General features: G+C 42.6%; 1 protein-coding gene across 6 annotated transcripts in view; it reads left to right on the top strand.

The window, feature by feature from the left end:
• Positions 1-10,096: 10,096 nt before the first annotated feature.
• Positions 10,097-18,436, top strand: part of MYOF (myoferlin) — a 203,859-nt gene continuing 195,519 nt past the window's right edge. For 5 of the 6 annotated variants that reach the window (XM_089690311.1, XM_089690309.1, XM_089690310.1 and 2 more), the window contains exon 1: positions 10,098-10,357. In XM_089690311.1, coding sequence (XP_089546437.1) covers positions 10,270-10,357 — 88 coding nt within the window. In that variant the 5' untranslated portion in view covers positions 10,098-10,269. Of the gene's footprint in view, positions 10,358-18,436 lie in introns of all 6 variants that reach the window. The other variant, XM_089690312.1, reaches the window with a different exon arrangement.

Below are 18,436 nucleotides of genomic sequence, written 5' to 3'. Positions count from 1 at the left end.
ACACATGACTTTGTGCACCCATGCTGCCCTGTAGCGGTATTTCTGCTATAGGGTGGTCGGGAAGCGGTTAAAGCTTTAGTTTTGTTTTGTTTTTTTAATTAAAATAACAAACATGTCATACTTACCTGCTCTGTGTAATGGTTTTGCACAGAGCACTCCCGATCCTCCACAGGTCCCCCACCAACAGTCCGGGCTCCTCCCACCGTCAATTGGTGGTAGGAAGCTGCTTTTTTTGGTGGTCAATCCTTTGTGCTCACTGCTGAGCTGAGCTACTTGTGTCTATTCAGCTCCATCCCCCACTCCCTCGTCCCTGGATTTGACTGACAGCAGCAGGAGCCAATGGCTCCCTATGCTCTCATCCATGCCTGAGACAGGGGAGAGGAGCTGCTGCAGATGTGCAGATTTTGTCAAATATCTGTGTGTTTCAGGAGAACTGATCATAATGCAGATTGATTAAGTGATGATTTTTAATAGATGATTTATATTTCTAATTAATAGATCATGTTTTTTATATTTTCAGTCAGTTGCAAAAACTGGAATGATACCGTGTGTGCGTTTTGCAGCATTTGATAGTTGGTATATACAGAAGTTGCAAGTGAACCTGTTTCCTTGATCTGCATGGGGAAACCACAGGTTCACTTTAAATGAATTATACACACTACAATAAATTGTCGGCGATTGATTACTGTATCTTTCACAACCTCACTGCTCTCTGCCCTGCCCTACAAAACAAACCCGAAAATCCTCAGTGTAAAAGTCAGGAGAAGGACGTGGAGACTACCCTGAATGAGCTCTGCTTCTGAAAATACTACTGTGCCTGGCTGGTATGCTTAACTGGCTTCTGGCTGTTCTGATCTGCATAGCTGTTCAAAGACAGTGACTCTGAGCTCTCAATTACATTTCTCGTTGGGGGGGTGGTAAAAACATACTGCTGACACTCATAGCCCCTCCCACCTGCTCCCCCTTAAGCTTCAAAGGCAGCAAATGGGAGTATTCACATGCCACAGAGATTCTTTGCATATCAGTACAGGAAGAATTAAACATGTTGTCACGCTCAGCAGGTGCTACTGCTGCCCATGCTGCCCAATGCAACCTCTTCACCTGAATTTGGCTGTGACGCTCCTGCCCTACAACAGTGCATGCAGTTGTAGTGGGCAGAATTTTAAGGGTTAAAACAGTCAGTGCAGAGGCAACATAACTCATGCTAAGGCCAGCCATACATGGGTCGATTTCCGAACGATTTTTCATTCAAAAACTGTACCTAAGAATAATCGACCAATTTTCGCTATGTTAGTGGGGCAATGGCATTGGCTAATTTTCATAGTTCCTCCCCATTTCGTTTATCAGGCTTGTTGGAAAATTTGTGAAAAAAACGACCGATTTTCAAAATCATTGGTGGCACCATCTGACTACATAACGATCTACGTTTTTGATTGAAAAATTGGTTGGAATTCAACCCATGTATAGCCTGCTTTAGGCTACTTTCACACTGATCTGTGGCAAAAATGCATATGCACTTTTACTGTGTTTGCGGTGCGTTTTTTACAGGACATGGGACTCAAAAATCACACCAAAAACGCAACGCGTGTGCATTTTTTATGCGTTTTTGCCACATTATTGATTTCAATGGGGAGGAGTTTTTTTTTTTTACTGTACCAAAAATTCAGGAAGCATAATTTAAAAAAAAAAAAACCACTGGACCCGTAGATGATGAGGAATTCCATAGGAATACAAGGTCCCATGCTTTTCTTTCATTTTCTTTTAATGCAAAAGTGGAATATAAACAGATCCATGTGAAAACAGCCTTACCTTCTATCAAATGCCCTTTGAAGAGCAATCTGCAATGGATTGCTCTTCAGAGGGCCAATGCATATGTGAGCAAGTCGTGAATGTGTCAGAATGACAGCCAGTTGACTAGCATTTTCTTGAGGGCAGCAACTGCCCTCAATTTTTCTCAGATTACAGAATTTAATACAAATTAAAAGTGTCTCTGCTGCCAAAACTTTTTTTTTTTGGATGGAATGGGAAAAGATTAGAAAGCCTATCACGTTTGTGTTGCTATCCTTGGCTGCTCTTTTAAAGAGATTTCCCCTCACATACAATGGAAAATCTCCAACGAAACAGATGGGAATAAAAGAATTAGGAAGAGTTTAGCAACATGATTAAGACACAGAGTTTGGACGCAATACTGACTACAGTGCAGAATGTGGCTGTATAGGAAGTAAAGTAGACATTTCTTGCTATGTGCATTTAAAGGCGTAGTAAGTGTATATAAATGGTGGAAATGTGCAATTAAAGGTGGACCAAGTATACCAGTGAAGACTGAACCACCTGGAGAATAGTTTACCACAAGGATTCTGGGTTTTAGTGCTTTTATTCTTGATAGGAAGCTGGTGAGTGTGCTTCAGTGTGGGGTGGAGGGTGATCACTATCACTGATGGGAATTGTCTTCTTTTTTTTTTTTTTTTTTTTTAAGAAGATGACCACCTGTGAAAAAGCTTATCTATGGCAGAATGTTGATTGCACACAGGTTGCCTATAGGAAGATTTGCATCACATGTTGGTTTAATCAGCAGTGATGGGGGGGGGGGGTTGTTATATTGACTCTAGTGGCGCACGCACACACACTTTTTGCTTTTTTTTATTTTGGAGGATTCAACAAGGTCACAAATATACTAATACCAAATGGCACAGTTAACATAATTATACAATAATCATATACGTACAGGTCAAATTAGGTCTTAGATAGAAAACACACACACGGGTCACCATTTGGACTTTACATAGGTCTGAATTGCCCGGGAAGGGTTCCTTTGAGCATCGATTGTGGTCTAGTGCACCCATATTATTGGATTTAGATGGAACACTCCACCATAACCAACAAGCCTGCTATACATCTCTTCTGCTTCTTTATTGGATTTCATTGTCCTTTTAGGCCCCACCAGCACAGACTACACCTGCTTCTACCCAGATGCCTGTACAATATTATACCATGAATATATACACAAAATATATTGCTAGGATCATTTTGCGTTTGATTTCTCCAGAGCTTTTTGCAGTTTGTTTTGTGTTTTTCTACACACATTTTGATGCGTTTTTGCCACGTTTTGTTAGTGGAATTTTTTTTTTGTTGCTGGGCAGAATAAAAGTGCAAACCGCAAAACTGCACCACCATGCATTTCAGCAGCTTCTCTATTGAACTCTATTGTAGCAACAAAACGCTGCTCTTTGCTTTTAAAAAAGCATAGATGTGAACATGTTCCTTAGGAAACCATGTTGAATGGACTGTAGTACGTTTCTGCCAAAAACATATTGGTGTGAACGGAGCCTTACAGAACAGTACCATCCACAAGCAGCTTAACTCTTCATTAAGAAGAAGTTGAATATGACATTTTCTTCAGATAAGTGCAGTAGAGAATGTTTTCCCAGTCTTTTGGAGTGTAGGAAGGAAATTACTTTGGATGCCTTCTCTTTGTGATGACTCAGACCTCATTTACACTTGCGGGAGAGGTACAAACACTGATAAGCTGCACATTTACCCTTCCTAACTGCTACCACTTAAGCTACAAAGCTAGTGGATGAGAATATACACATGCCAGGGCTGTACTGCTTTGCATCGTGGCTCAGCAAAAGTATCACCACTGTCACGTTCCCATGAATGGGGCCATGCTGCAACCACAAACAATGGTGGTGTGGGTTTTTAGGGGTTAAAAACAGACCATGAGGAAGCAACATAATGTCTCCTTGCAACCTGTCAAACACTCTCTGAAAAGCAATCCACCATGGATTGCACTTCAGAGGGTGACATGATTGTAAACAAGCCCTATTACTGACTATGGTATCATAAGAAGAAACGGAGGGTCTAGCTAGGACTATACAAACTAGCACTGAACAGGAGGGGAGAAACATAAGAATGTACCAGAAGATAAACAAAATGTAGTGGTTCTGAGCTACCTCTAGATGTCAGCATACATCAGAACATAAATAATACAATATAGCTCAGGGTTAGATCTGATTCACACAGGTGTGGTGCGGATTGAAGCTCAGGTTTCAAAGCTAATTGATAGTAGTTGTTCTGCTGTTCATGTCAGGTTTACATCAGGTTCAGGACAGAATCCGGTCAGGATTTTATCCTGTTCACATGTGCAGTTTGGAAATGGTGCCCATAGAAGTCAATAGCCTGTAATCTGAACCTGAAGCCACTGCTCAAAAATGGTACATGACTCTTTTTCAAACCGCTCTGAATCCACACCACAAATGCACCAGACATACAGTATGTAGAGGCGGCATAGGAAGCAATGGTATTTCACGTCATGCGGATTAGATGCGGTTCAAACTGCATCCAATCCACATATGAGTAAATGGCACTTACACTTTAAAGCATCGCTTGTAAACAAAGACAATGCTGCAAAAGATAAGCATGTATATGTATCCTTATGCCTGTGGCACTGCAGGTATTCAATGCTCCCCGGTATGTCCTCCTCCATTTCTATGAAATACCTGTCCCATGCTGTGCTTACTTTGAGGGCCAGTTCACACTATAGAAACGCAGTCCAGATGCGTTTCTGCATGCTCGTGTTTTACATGTTTTTGGCGCGTTCTGATGCGTTTTTGATGCGTTCCGGTGCATTTTTTATGCTTTCTGGTTAATTTTTCCCCTCTCTTTTTCTTCAATTTAATGTGTGTTCCAGTATGTTTTTGATGCGTTTTACCGCGGTCCATTGCAGTTCTATGCAGGAAAAATGCAGCCTGGTCTACTTATTTTTTCTGCAACTGGAATGCACTGGAACTGCCAGCACTGATGTGAACTATGACATTGACAGCCATTTAACCTACTTTCTGTGCTTTTTGAATGCAGAAAAAAGCACAGTGAAATGCATGTAATGTGAACTTTTGTGGGAGAAAAATAGCAAATAAAAAAAAAATTATATAGCATATACAGTACAATAGCAACACAAGTCCTATTGTAATTCAATATCCTTATAATTCCCTTTCCTTTTCAATCTACAGAGCTGTACTTTTCTGTAAAATGCAAAGTAATATGGCAACCTGGAGGAGTTCTGTACACAGATGGTATACAGAACGCCCCCTGAAAAGTCATTTCCTTTCAGATTTTAGGCATCCCCTGTAACAAATAAATTTTTTTTGGTGAGATACTCCCAAAGCGAAATCATGTCTAAAGGGATGCAGACCCTGCCACTTTCCTCATTCGAGCCCTGCAGGTGCAGCTGATTGATAATTCTAAAACCACTCCCCTACAGATTCACTCTGTACATGGACACAGACAAACAAACAGCAATTTCTTTAGAATATCAAAGGGTAGGAATCAAAGCTCCAAAGTTTGTTAAAATCGTTGCAATGTCCAATGATTACTCAGAGGGGAATGTTTTTTTTCTCAACAAAAGTGGAGTAAGGCCGGCCATACATGAGTCGAAATTCAACCGATTTTTCATCTGAAAATCGGACCTAAGAATAATCTGCCGATTTTCGCTCTGTTAGCGGGACAATAGCACCGGCCGATTTTTGTGATTCCTCCCCTTTTCGGTGATCGGGCATGTTGGAAAATTTTGTGAAAAACGACCGATTTTCGACTCAATGATGGTCAGATCATACAATTTTTCCAAAAAGAATATGCGCATGAGACGTGACCTGGAAGGAACAGAAGTTTCGGCTGTTATATGGGGTGAACTTTATGACTTGGTCGGGCCGATTTTCAAAATCATTGATGGCACCATCGGATTACCGAGCAAATTACGTTTTTCGATTTGTGGACGAAAAATTGTTCGGAATTCAAACCATGTATGGCCTGCATTACTCTTTAAGCCTAGTTCCAGCCAAACTTAGTAAAGCTTTGTTTAGGAGAGTTAAGAAATTAATATTTTCCCTCCCAGTGACCACAGAAAGTGAGAGAAGCAGCCACAAAATGGTGCTTATTTATTTTAAGAGGAACGTCACTTTGGTTGCTGCGTTTTTTCACAGTGCACAGTATAGAATCGCATGGCAATGTACACCAGCACTGCACCACACTACCCCCTACCACAGCCGGGAGTGGACTGCTGCTGGAGAGCACTCTGGCAGCTGTCCATTCCTATGCGACTAGAGCCTGATTCTTTTTGCAGGTGTCACCTTCCGGAACTGCCATCTTGGATTTGGGAGCTGGCTGTGACTTCTCAACCACTTGCCTTCCTGAGGATTTACCCCCCTTCATGACCAGGCCATTTTTTGCTTTACGGTGCTGTGTTACCTTGACTGACAATTGCGCGGTCATGCAACACTGCATCTAAATTAAATTTATGTCCCTTTTTCCCCACGAATTGAGCTTTCTTTCGGTCGTATTTGATCACCTGTGCATTTTTTATTTTTTGCGCTATTTAAAAAAAAAAGGCTGACAATTTTGAAAAAAAACTGTATTTTTGACTTTTTGCTATTAAACTTGTCCAGTAAAAAAATTTTAAAAATCAAATTTCATCAGAAATTTAGACCAAAATGTATTCTGCTACATGTCTTTGCTAAAAATATCCCAATACGTGTACATTAATTGGTTTACATGAAAGTTATAGCGTTTACAAATGGCGGTATAGATACTGGAATTGTTTTTTTTTTACTAGTAATGGCGGCAATCAGCGACTTATAGCGTGACTGTGGTGGACATTCTGACACTGGTGGGAACTGACTTGGTGTCACTGACATCCCCAGTGACACCAATACAGTGATCAGTGCTACAAAAAAGCACTGACACTGTACTAATGGCACTGGGCAGGAGGGGGTTAACATGAGGGGCGATCAAAGGGTTAACTGTGTGCAGGGAGTGTTTTACTAGGGAGCAGTGTGTTGGTGTTTCACTGTATGCACACTGCTCTGGATGGCTGTGCTGTGCACAGCCATCCAGAGCAGTGTGCCCAAGCTGACAGGGAGAACTGTTGGTAAACAAAACCGAGATGCTTGGTGATCACCGGGCGCCAGTGGGTAATCTCCGGCTGGGACACCCGATTGACAGCCGTGGCCACGAATGGTGGCGTGTGGCTCACGCGTGCCCCCTACCTTGAAAGTGGGAGTAGGTATCGATCAAAGGAAAAAGTACCAGCTTCCCAAAATATGAAAAAAAAAAACTTTTAAATGCTAAATGTCTGGGGGGGGGGGGGGGTGAACACTACTTTCATTTTTCAATTAAGGTCTGCTTTCAGTGGAATGGGAAAGTTTCAGAACCTCTTTTAATTTTTTTTGTTCAGTTTCTTTTTTGCAGGTGTTACAGAGACAGTAAGGGTTCATTTACACTTGTGGTGGTGGGGGCCATAAAATCAAATAGCTGAGGCTATATATTGCCTCCTTACTGCCTGTTTTAACCCCCTAAATGCTGCAACACTGCACCCTAACCACTCCCCCTTAAGCTGAAAAAGGTAGGGCCTGGATGCCGTGGACACAATGCATGTTTTTACTGCCCCCCCCCCCAACTGCAAATGCCATTCCCACTGACTTTCACACCTGTAATTTCTAAATGCATGAAATTATATTTAATGGAATAATTTAAACTGTGCGTTTATTTAATGGAAAAAGTTAAAACTGCATTTATCTGCTGCATTTAAAGAAAATAGAATTCTGCGCATCCAGGATCAGATTAGATACTTTGAAAACATCCAAACGCACATAAACACTTTTAAAGATAAACACTGGAGAACTTGGAAAAAACCCAAACATAGGAGGTTGTGTGAATGCAGCCTAAAGCGGCCATACTCTATACAATCAGACCATACAATCTCCTTTAGGCCACATTCAGATGGGTGCTGGTATCTGTACTGCATGCAGGCTGCCTTTGTTTTGGCATCTGCATTTGCCCCAGCTGTGAGCAGGCAGCCTATGGAGATGGATGCAGACGCAGTGGCTTGTCAAAATCTGACAGCTGCACAGGGCCAGCTGCATGGCACTTAATGCACACTGTCTGAGTTTGGGGCCAAGCAGCTGTCAAATTTTGACAAGGGAATGTGGCCATTTAGCTGCTACATCTGCCTGCACTTTTGTAGGCTGCCCACATACAGATCAGGGCCCATGAAAACATCAAAGCAAAGACAGCCAACAACCAGTATGAATGCCAACACCTGTATGATGGGGCCTTGGATTTACCAAAATGTCATCATAGGCGGACACACCTATATAATCCATTCAATTTATATCAAATCAGGCAGGTCTCTTACACACTGATGGCTTGGGGGGGGGGGGGGTAAAAGCAGGCGGCTGAGCTGCAGTTTTACTGTCCCCGATGCAGATTGTGACATTACAGCTTGAGAGGGCATCACCTGTCAAACTCGCCCATTGAGATCAATGGGGCTGTACAGCAACTGTGATTCAAATTCTTACCTCTCAGTTACAGCGCTCTCCTGCAATGTAACTTGCATTCATCAATTTGTAAAAATACTGCTACCATACTGCCGTCTGAAAAGTAATCAATGGATCACTTTTCAGAAGGCAGTAAGTATTACAGCCAGTGTGAAAGAGCCTTAAAAGTGATTGTACAATCAGAATGTAAGGTGTATGGTCACCTTTAGAGGGAAATTCCCTTGACTTTGGGAGGTTTCCTTTAATGTCCTATTGTGCCACTGGGACAAGAAATGAGAAGAAATTTCCTCAATGGTAAGCAGAAAGCAAAAAATAACCCATCAGGGGTTTTAACTCTTCTCTACTCTATTTAAAACTAATAAAGGAAAAAAAAGTTTTTTACACTGTAAACTTACTGACAACTCATGGGTCCCCGGGCAATAGGGGACATGGGGCCCCTGTGTCCTTGCCCAAACTCAAAAAAGCCTATGAAAAAGGTACCAGGGGCATCTCATGGGGCCCCCTACTAACCTCAGGCAGTGCCAGAGTTTCCAAATGGTCAGTCCGCCCCTCCTTACAAGCAGTTTAAGCTAGCCATAGATGGATGGATAATTGGCTGATTCAGCACAGACCGGCCAAATTTCCATCCATCTATGACTTGTCCTGCTAAAGAGAAGTCAACCTAATGATCACCTTCTCTCAAACAGGAATGTTGGAAAATTTTCATTCAGTGCTGCAGCCAATTGGCTGTAGGGCTGATCAGTGTATTTTGACAGTGAAGGAGTCCCTGCTGTCATAATACAATAGTGCAGCTATACAAAAGTGATTGTGTGGATGGGGGAATCCGGCATCCCCCTACATAGGCTGTCTGCTGCCTGAAATAAAAAAAGGTCCTTACATAGTCAGCCTTAGATTTACCAAAACTATATAAAATGGGACACACCAAAGCCACCCATTCAATTTATCTCACTACATAGATGATGGTGATTGTATAATAAAATTGTATAGTACATGGTCACCTTTAGGCTAGGTTCACACCTATGCAATTTGCGTTTGCGCCGTTTCTGCATTGCATTTTGCATTGCGTTTTTGCATTTTGTTTTCTTGTTGCTAGGCAGATTTAAAATGCAAAAACGCATAAAAAAACGCACATGCTTTTCTGCAGAGTTTCCATTGAAGTCTATAGAAACAAAAACTCAACTTTTTACCTTCAAAAAAGTCACTGACCCTTTCCAAAAAGCGCACCGGGTGAAAACGTGGAGATGTGAACGTGTCCCATAGGAAATCATGTTAAATGGACTTTACTGCGTTTCTGCAAAACGCTGCAAAAAACACTTAGGTGAACCTAGGGTAAGAGGGGATTTCCCCTCATGTTGGGAGCTAGCCTTGAACTTCCCATCGGGTCTCTGTAATAGGAAGCAAACGGAAATATCCCCAATGGTACAGGGACAGCAAATCAACTAGCAGAGGGTTTAACCCTTTCTTACACTATCCAATAAAGAAGTATGACTTTTATAATGTAAGCTCTCAGTAGCGGCTGACCCTCTTGTCTTGTAACTGTCCTGTCTGCCTTCATATTGTAGAGCACCGTGCAAACTGTAGGCGCCATATAAATCCTGTATAATAATAATGGCATTGGGAGTCCTGTAATGCAGCCGCTGCTTGTAGGTGACACGCTGCAGTCAGTAGCACGCTGTGCGTCCTGTGTATAGGAGGCGGACAGGCTGAGACCTGCAGACTAGCCCTATACGGATCACTTGTCAGGTATTTCTAGGCTGGGGCAGCCACTGAGTAATCAAAAGGAGATCCACCCAGCTTTTCTTTTCAAGTAACAATCCGTTTTGTGCAGCTGCTTCTCCACTCCCATCAGTGGCTGTGCTCTCTGGGGTCAGGAAGCTCCTCTACAGCATATGCCAGCAACAACATTATTCTTCCCAAATCCACCCTGAACTCTGCAACCATGCTGAAGGTCTTGGTGGAGTCAGCGGCCAATATTCCGAAAACTAAACTTGGCAAGCCAGACCCCATAGTCACCATCACCTTCAGAGGTAAGCTGTGTCTGGATGTACTCTGCTCCCTATGTACTCCTCTGCTCTCTATGCAGGCTATATTTGGGAATATGGTTCGCTTTTCTCATTACATTCCAAGGCTGGTTTCTGTTTCTTAACTGCTATTGTAACGAGGCTTCTTACAAAAACAAAAGTTACGAGGCAAGTTTTGTTTCAGATGGATAGATGGAAGTATTTTGTAATGAAAATATGTTGTAATAGAGTATTGTACAGTGTTAGCCATTGATTAATGCAGAAAGTTACCTTAGATTGTACACCCCTTGAGGGTAAGAGACTGGTGTGTGTGTGTGTGTGTGTGTGTGTGTGTGTGTATGTATGTATGTATGTATGTATGTATGTATGTGTGTATATATATATATATATATGTGTGTGTGTGTGTAAAGTGCTGTGTAAATTGACTGTGCAACATAAGTACCTGTAGTAAATGAAGTTTGCAGCTGAAGTGATTGCCTTGGATGGCTAACTAAAAGCATATTTAAAGCCAAGAACAAAAAGTAGCTTACCAGTGCTAAGATTTGGTCTCCCCCACCCCCTTTTTTTTTTTTTTTTTTTTTTCCCTTCCATGCTTTTTTTCCCCTTTTATTTTAACCTGCCATATATTTTAATAACTTATTTTTATTTCCTTTTATTATATTCTGCCATCAACAAACTTCCTGTTTATAGGGTGACAACCATATTGAGCAGCGTGTTTGCACTATGTAGCACTGGGGGTTGCTTTACTAAAGGCAAATAGACTGTTCACATGGCCTATAATAAATCAACCCCACTATGCTAGGACTATACAACACCTCCCTCTCTTGTTCATAATGGGGGAGGTGTTTTGTAGTCTATGGTGATAGCGGAGAACAATGCTAACTGATAACTTCCTGTACTCTTTGGCTCTGGACTGTTATCAGCTCCCAAGATTTCTGGCTAGATGAGCAGGTTTTTTTTTTTTTTTTTTTTTTTTTTATCTAACCGATAACTTTCAATGGTATATTTATCAAGGGAGTAAATACGATAATATTGTTGTTAAAGTGTACATAACAATTTAAAGCTAGCCATACATTTTGAAATTTCCTTTCCTTTAACCAGGGGCTGATAGATCAACTTTTGTAAAACCAGCCTGCCCATAGGTGGATCGAAATCCCTCATGTTCCTGATGAACTGGCTAAATTTCAAACTGTCTATGGCCAACTTCTCAGTGTAAAGGGCAGTGGTGTGTGATAACTCCAAACAACCAGTTAGGAATCAGCTTTCAAAAACAATATAATTGAACAAATAAAGGCGGAATTCTGATTGGATGTTACCATTGGACTCTGTAATATATATACATACATGCTGCAAAGGTGTGTTTATACTTTGTTGTTCCACACCCCTGGGATAATTTTTCTTGCATGCATCCATCTTGTATACAATGGGCAGTTTAGAGAATGAATGGGAGCTGTTGTATTGTGTTGGTAAAATGTTGCAAACTTCTCTTTGATGAAGGGGGATGTTTGCGGTTTTGCAGACGTATTTGAAGTGTACCGGTTTGCCTGGGGATGCAATATGGTTTTCATTAGTTTATAGTCGTAACATAGCGTCTCTCTGTTGGAATGCTCATGGCAGGGATGTGGGATGGTGGGATCATAGCAGGCCACACATCCCCCATATGTTCAGAGTTTCCTAATATTCTTTACTGTTGGTGTAAAACTGTGTACAAACAGATCAATTTTGCAAGTGTGCACCAAAAAACTTTAGTTAGGGTGAAGGTGCTGAGGGTAATGGCATCTGCTAAGGAATGTTCCTGCTACTATGCTATAAGTTTAGGATTAGATCTGCATATGTGATTGAAGTAGTTTACAAATGATAGATAACACCTTCTCCCATGAATCACCAGAGCATGTAGCCTGGGGCAGCCAAGGAAGAGACTTGCTATAGGTCTCCTCCCTGCCTTTCCTGTGAATAAGAGTTCAGTTGACTTTTTTTTCTTGTCCTTATAGGATGTAGATGTTCCAATCCCTAAAGTGGAGTTGCAGCCGTTTTTGTGTTTTATTAAAAGGCAGCAGCTACAAAAACTGTAGCTGCTGATTTAAAAAAAAAAACACACTAACCTGTCCCGGGGTCCAGCGATGTTCTCACCCGCACCATCCCTCCTCTTCTTTTTCTCTCCACAGTGCAGGCATCTCAACAGTGGGCACCAGGCTGTGACAGCTTACAGCTTCATCCTGATGGAGGAGGGAGGGAGGGGCTGCAGCAAACTGAGCTGGAAGTAGGAGCGGGTACCTGTCAAAACCAGGTAACCCCCCCCCCCAAATGGTGCCAAATATGGCAGGGGAGGAGGCAAACTGCCATATTTGGGTGGAACTCCACTTTAGTGTATATCTAAACCCATAACCAAAAATTCAGTACATTACAGCTCCCTAGTCCTTGTGGTGGCTGCATTTTTTTTTTTTTTTTTTTTGTATTTTCACTTGGTCACCCTGCAGATAACGCATACCATCCTGTCCTTGGGTGGCTGTCACCCTAGTCTGCTCTCCTGATATCGACCACAAACATGTCTGGATCTCTTCATCTCTATTACATGGGGCTCTTGGTAGTCTACCAAAGATAGCTAGGAAGGAAGATATTTTTCTGTGCAGTCCACAAGAAGTGACACGGACATGGCTTTTCTGGCCAAATCAGCAGGTATTTTTCTATATTTGCTGAAAATGTTCTTGGGGTGCAACAAATGAAAACTAAGCATGCCCCACATCTAAGAACTGTAAGCTGCAATATATTACTTTTCTTGGGTTTACTTATCCTTGTCCTATCTTGGAGTTATTGTCCACAGGCCTCCTCCCAGCTTTGAGGACGCTTTCAAGTCAACCCATCCCCGTTAAGAAACTATTAGGGATGAGCTCAGACATGTTCAGATCATAGTCCAAACCTATCTGAGCTATCCTGCCTGGATGATGTCAATGTACAGCGCCAATCATAAGCAACTGAGGCACCCCCCCCCCCCCCCCCCCCCCAGCAGCCACACATGTACAAGGACTGCTGGCTGGCTCCCTCTTCTCCCAGATCTTGTGGCCAGAATGGCACAGACCAGATGGTTCCCCCAGTACCAACACCTGAGCTCATCGCTGCTATTCGTCCCAGATGGGTTTTGCTGGCCACTGCATAGGGCATAAACATGGATTCTTGCACAGAACAGTTGTACATGTTATGTGACATTTATTCAATAAAAGAATAGTGCTAATGCTGTATTTTCTGTATATGTCTAAGCAGCATGATCTGTACCAGACTTTGTCCTATGTGATGACTAAGACTGACTGATTCTTGTATGATTTCCCACACTGAGTTGTGGATCATGTGGAGGGTGATATCAACAACTATACAAGGATTGGACTCCTACATCATTCAACTGCATTTCCATCTCAGATGCTTGATATCCCAAGCTCATATTTTGCAGATTCTCTAGGACCTGTATATAGAGGATGCATTGTCATGAATTTTGCAACATTTTCCAGAACAGGCAAATCACACTGGCAAGAGAAAATCTAATTATTTGCATAGGACCTATGTTGCATTCATTGACTTTTTGACACAAGTTGAGGCTTAATCTCACTGGAAGGTATCCATGCGTTTTTTATAGGACATATCTAAAAGCATGTAAATGAATGTAATGGTTTTAAATAGTACCATTTTGAGTGTTTAGGTCTGAGAAAATAGAATTCTGTGCGTATTTAGATTTTATTTGTGCAGATTAGATACTCCTGAGCATGTCTAAATGCATGTAAACACATATACAATTAAAGGCAGGAGAATATATTTTCCTGAAATTTGCTTTATTTAAAGCGGAACTCATTTTTAGAAAACTGTGAGCTGGAAATGTTTTATTGCAGAAGAGACTTGCTATGTCTAGGCTGCAAGAATACACTTACCTGCCTTACACTTTTCTACCATATGTATACTGTGCAGCACATGTGCAATGCAGTGTGCATACCCCACACATTTTGACTGTGCCAGGATGACTGATTCCCATATGTCATCCCCCATTGGCAAATCAAGAGCCTGAAAAACCTGCATTTGGGGAGAAGCAAGTGAGGGATGTAACCGACTGGTGGAGGTGAGTATACTGGACAGTTTAGTTCTATATTTAAATGTTGGAAAATTTCTCTTGCATTTAAGGCCCCTTTCACATGGGGCGGACCCTGGCTGCGATCCGTGGATGGCTGGTCCATGTCCACTGCACTTATGGAGAGCGGACATGGACACAGCCTGCTGTCCTCTATGGGCAATCCGAAGTAAATGGACCGCATATCCGTTTTTGCACCCGACCAGTGAATCGAAGGAGAACAGTTCCTCATCCATCTGTTTTTAGCAGAATGCATCGGACTGGATGAAAAACAGAAAGGCGGACCCGAATGGAGTGTTCATGTGAAAGGGGCCTTAATGTACTTTTACATGCGTTGAGTCTTTCATAGTTTAGTGCAGTGGTTCTTAACCTTTTTGGAGGTACTGAACCCCACCAGTTTCATATGCGCATTCACCGAACCCTTCTTAATTGGAAAAATAAAATATGATTTTTAAAATTCAAAACATAGGTATATATTTATACATAGGTGCACAAAATGAACAAAACCATTAAGAACAAAGAACAAAACCATTAAAACATGATTTTTCACACAAAAACAAAATAATGAATATTTACCGCAAATCAGTGTGACTTCTGCTGTTGTCTTTCAGAGGCCAGTTCAGAAATGCACGGCATTACCTTGGCAAGTGCCACTCTCATGTCATTTTCACAACAAAGTCTGTTCCTTTTCTTCGTCTTTATGTCCAGCATCCTCAAAGGATTGCTCGCAAAGATATGTTGTAACAAACGGTATGAAAATTCATCCCCCCATATAGTAATTCATCCCCCCATATAGTAATTCATCCCCCCATATAGTAATTCATCCCCCCATATAGTAATTCATCCCCCCATATAGTAATTCATCCCCCATATTAAGTCCCCAAGTCCCCCCTGTGTCAATTCACTTACCTTTGCTCCGCGCGTTCCTCTCGCTGTATTCCCGCGCCGTTCCGGTCTTCAGGGCGGACTGTGAGAGGAGCCTAGCTCCTCTCACGTTCGTCACGCTGCCCCGCCTACACACATCCTGACAGCCAATCACTGGCTATCAGGATGTGAGTGGCAGCGAGACTGGCCAATCATTGCATTTGAGTCCCTGCCGCCCGAGGGGAGGGGAGCGGGCGCCCGGCACACAAGAGCCGTGGCTTGCCGACCACTGGGCGTGACCACCTGCAGCCAATGATGGACAAGCGGGGCATGTCATCACAAATCATATGAGTCGGGTGTGGGTCACCTCCGCCGAACCCCCGAGACTGACTCACCCAACCCCTGGGGTTCGATCGAACCCAGGTTAAGAAGCACTGGTTTAGTGTAATGTAGCCAACGCATGCATTTATGATGCTGATTGAGGCTAAAAACAGGTGATACATTTCTGCAATTTCATCCAAAACCGCATGTGATAATTGTGACGTCACGGCGTCAGACCCCCAGCCTTTCTCACCGACTTGTGACTTAAGGACTAGCCAATCTAAAACCAGGGTCAATAACCTTCCCTAGGTACATGTAGCATCCTATCCACTGGCAGGATAATATGCAGAACGATATTCTGAACGACCAGACATCGCATATGACATATCTGCTGTGACGATTAAGGAGATATCTCTTTCTGCTCTTGGGTAGACGTAATCTAGGGGTGTAAGGTATCAGGTGACTTGTATTAAAATGACCTCTCTGAATATATGTCTTGTTTTTATGGTATGTATTACTTACGAGAAATTTCAAAATTGTATGAAAAAATGTTTTCACATGGGATGCAGGTTTTACTGCTATTTCGGAATGCGTTGGAAGTCCAGTGACTGATGGATTTATAGCTTTACGATCAGCTTCAGAGCAAGAGTTTGCCAGACACACTGGAATCGGCTAATTGGGTTTACAACCATGAAGGATATCCAGCTGTGTCCTGTGCACTCCTGAACTCCGCACTCATGGACCATGTGTCACTCAACAGAGGGAGGGGGGAGCTGATTTGGAGTGAGAAATGATACAAGATGGAGGGTCTTTACCATCATGGATGTTCGCGTCCATATTTGTATGTACAATTGCTACAATAATGAATAAAAAACTCCTAATGTGATAAATGTGGCTTCAAATGAATGTCCACATGTAAACACTAAGGCTTGGTTCACATATGTGCAGGTGGTGCTATGAAGATCTGCACGAAAATCCGTGCAGCCGCACAAAGGAATGCGGATCCGTGGGCAGGTGCCATTCGTTCTGATGGCACGCCGCTCGCACTGGAAAACGCAACCGTACTGGGAACCGAGGTTTCCATGCAGGCTGCTTTTTCAGAAGTGCAGGGACTTCTTCTCTGCGTGTCACGGGGCATGGGAGTCCATTCAAATGAATGGGCTCTCGTGCCTGTGCAAAACGTGGCCCGCACGATATTCGGTTAAACTGGGCATGTACTTTTTTTTTTTTTTTTTTTTTTTTTTTTTTGCAGCACATAAGTATTGGAGAACATTTGTATAGCAAAGATTGCACAGGGGTAGTTTTTGTTTAGTTATGCTGATGATTATCACCTGGGTTTGGTTTGTCAGCTTTTTTTTAAGAAATGGCTTAAATTCAGGTGATTTGTAATCCTAGAGTGAAGAGTGTTTTATACATTGCATCCCTTCTAAATGGTTTGGAATGCTCAGGGGGCAGGAAGTATTGGCAATCATGCGGTCACATGAGCAGCTACCAAAATTTACCCTGGACTGAGAGCTACCTTTGGCCACTCAATGATGCTTATGTATGGGTTTAAGGCCTAGTTCACACTGGCATTGAAAGCAGGCATTTTAGGGGCATTTTGTAACTCTCCTCAAACGCCTGTGCAAATTATACTATGGGCAGCACACAGTGCTGTTCGCATTATCAAAATATGAAGCGTTAGTGTCGCTTCAGAAGTGAAGCCTCATGTCGAATTAGGAGTTTGAGGCCTTTCAATGCCTCACATTCAAGTCTATGGTGTCGCTCCTCAAACGAACTGGCAGGTGTTTGCTGGGCATGCCTGGTTGTGGACCATTAATAACATTTAACAACTAATAATGTTTGTGTTGTGGTTTTAATGCTTGTCAAACTCTTATAAAGCACTTCAAAACTGCACATAGGGAGTTTGGGGAGCTTTTTAACACTTGTAAAAAGCCTGTTTAATTCCTAACGCCTATACTAAAGCTATAGGAGTATTTGGTAAGACTTCGAAATTTAGTCAAGTGTGAACGAGCCTATAAGACCAACATTTTGCTGCCGCATATGTGTTGGGAGGTTGTAAAGGGGGTTAAAAGATCTTTCTTCTTACTCCCCTCCCCCCCCCCCCCCCCCCCCCTTTCTTGTTTGGTGCAATGAATGAAGTAGGTTGCGGCCGGTTTTACGTAACTATCAGTAAGGGCTCGTTCACACTTGACTGTTTTACCAACGCTTGCCAAACGCTCCTGTAGTGTTTGGCAAGCGTTGGTCCGGCGTTTGCGGAGCGTTTTTTAATGCTTGGCAAACGCCGCATGCGCGGTTTAGCGGAAGTTGCTAGGCATTTGCAGAGCGTTAAAAACGCCCACAAACGCCTATAATGAAGTTTAAATGGTGTTAGCGGCACCATAGACAAGAATAGGAGGCTTCAACGCCTCCTGACTCGACCAGAGGTCTCAGTTTTGCCGCGACGCTACCGCTCCCGTTAGAACAGCACCATGTGATGCAATGGGCAGAATTGTCTGAGGCATTTGGGAAGCGGTAAAAACGCCTCTCTTCCGCCTGCACACAACGCTAGTGTGAACGTAGCCTTAGAGAAATATGAATCTTCTGCAGAACGGAGTCAGACAGAATTCTGTCTTTGACACAATTTGCCCCAACGTGGAAGAGCTGGCTTTTTTATTTTCCCCCCCCCCTCTGCTTTTCTGATCACCAATATGGTGGTAGTTCTTAATGGATTTGTTGCACCCATGGCCCTAGAATGCACGTGTAGCTCATTAATACCTTGTTGCAAAAAACTAGGAAAACTGTCTTTTGTA

The sequence above is a fragment of the Staurois parvus genome, unplaced genomic scaffold (genome assembly GCF_062004578.1).
Source record: "Staurois parvus isolate SC_StPar_1 unplaced genomic scaffold, SC_StPar_1.0 ptg000525l, whole genome shotgun sequence".
Classification (NCBI taxonomy): Eukaryota; Metazoa; Chordata; class Amphibia; order Anura; family Ranidae; genus Staurois; species Staurois parvus.
The sequence above is the reverse complement of the archived record's forward strand: the minus strand, read 5'-3'. Positions and strand labels throughout refer to the sequence as shown.